The sequence below is a fragment of the Myotis davidii genome, unplaced genomic scaffold, assembly GCF_000327345.1.
Source record: "Myotis davidii unplaced genomic scaffold, ASM32734v1 scaffold16138, whole genome shotgun sequence".
NCBI classification, from domain to species: domain Eukaryota; kingdom Metazoa; phylum Chordata; class Mammalia; order Chiroptera; family Vespertilionidae; genus Myotis; species Myotis davidii.
In genome coordinates this window covers 732-2,416 of record NW_006289325.1, presented here as the reverse complement: position 1 = coordinate 2,416, position 1,685 = coordinate 732, and the positions used below count along the sequence as shown (strand labels likewise).

Below are 1,685 nucleotides of genomic sequence, written 5' to 3'. Positions count from 1 at the left end.
AGCCAGTGGAGGGAAGCCCTGGAGAGAAACTGTAGATAGGGCCTCATTTGTAACCACGTGCAGCTTCTGATCTTGGGTGCCTTCAACCAATAGAAAGTTTGGGAAAGTCTCCCCAGGCATCTCAGGGTTTCTCCAGCACCAGGTAACTCTCAACAATGGGGAGCCATACAGTGCAAGTGAGATTTCACTGGAATTTGTCCGTGGAAAAAGTCATCACAATTGGGGTGGACATGTAAACACTGCCAGAAACAATGGGAAAGTCATTCAACCTCAGAATGTCTGCTCTGAAGAAGTGAATAATGAGGGTAACAAATTTGGGAAAGTTTCTACGCATATATTTAACCTGAATTGGCATAAGAGAGTTCACACTAGAAAAAAGCTCTATGAGTGTACTGATTGTGGGAAGTTCTTTAGAGAAAGCTCTTCCCTCATTCAACAAAGGAGAGTTCACAATGGGGAAAAGCCCTATGAGTGCACTGATTGTGGGAAGATCTTTAGGGAATGCTCTACCCTAACTCAACAAAAGAGAGTTCACACTGGTGAAAAGCCCTATGTGTGGGGGGTGATTGTGGGAAGTCATTCAGGGAAAAGGGTAACCTCAACAGTCAACAGAGAACCCACACTGGTGAAAAGCCCTATGTGTGTGGTGATTGTGGGAAGTCATTCAGGCATTAGTGTGGCCTCAACAGTCACTGGAGAACTCACACTGGTGAAAAGCCCTATGTGTGTGATGATTGTGGGAGGTCCTTCAGGGAAAAGGGTTACCTCAACAGTAACTGGAAAACTCACACTGGTTAAGAGCCCTATGTTTGTGGTGATTGTGGGAAGTCATTCAGGCATTAGTGTGGCCTCAACAGTCACTGGAGAACTCACACTGGTGAAAAGCCCTATGTGTGTGATGATTGTGGGAGGTCCTTCAGGGAAAAGGGTGCCCTCAACAGTAACCGGAGAACTCACACTGGTTAAGAGCCCTATGTGTGTGGTGATTGTGGGAAGTCACTCAGGCATAAGTGTGGCCTCGAGAGTCACCAGAGAACTCACACTGGTGAAAATCCCTATGTGTGTGGTGATTGTGGGAGGTCATTCAGTCAAAAGTGTAGCCTCAACAGTCACCAGAGAGTGCACACTGGTGCTAAGCTTTATAAGTGTAGTGAATGTGGGACATCATGTGGGTCCAGTCACCATCCCCTTAACCATAAGAGAATTATGGAGAAAAGCCATATCAGTGTAGTGATTGTGGGAAGTCATTCAGTCAAAATTGTAACCTCAAGAATCACCAGAGAACTCAAACTGGGAAAGGGGCGGTGGGCCACAATGCCACTGTGTGAGGACATGGTGGTGTGGCTGAGCCTGGAGGATTCAGCAAACCCGGGCATGTTATGTGTCTAAAGGTGACAGCAAGAGGCAAGGCTGTGGGTGAAGAGTTATCCTTTCATTCACAGGAAGCCGGGGTCATCGTTTGCCATGATCAGTAAATGGGCATTGTGTGAGGCAGGGTTCTGACATTTTCCCAAAACTGTCCAGAGGAAGAACAAACTAGAAGGAAGAGGCCAGTAGGAGGGGCTGGAAGGAGGATCCTGTAGGTGATGAGGTCACTGGCAGGTGCGCACTGGAGTGAGCCCTGAAGGATGCGGGCATCACCCGGCCCCAGGCTGGGCCAGGGCCCTGAGCAGCCTGAGCCCTTG

The 1,685-nt window shown here is 48.4% G+C and overlaps 1 protein-coding gene across 1 annotated transcript; it reads left to right on the top strand.

Moving 5' to 3' along the window:
• Positions 1–10: 10 nt before the first annotated feature.
• Positions 11–1,168, top strand: LOC107182751 (zinc finger protein 792-like; the record flags this gene model as incomplete). The annotated part of the gene is given in 2 exon segments (XM_015562426.1): positions 11–659; positions 1,080–1,168. Coding segments are annotated over 2 exon segments (738 nt in total), but the record flags the coding sequence as incomplete, so codon positions are not given.
• Positions 1,169–1,685: the final 517 nt, after the last annotated feature.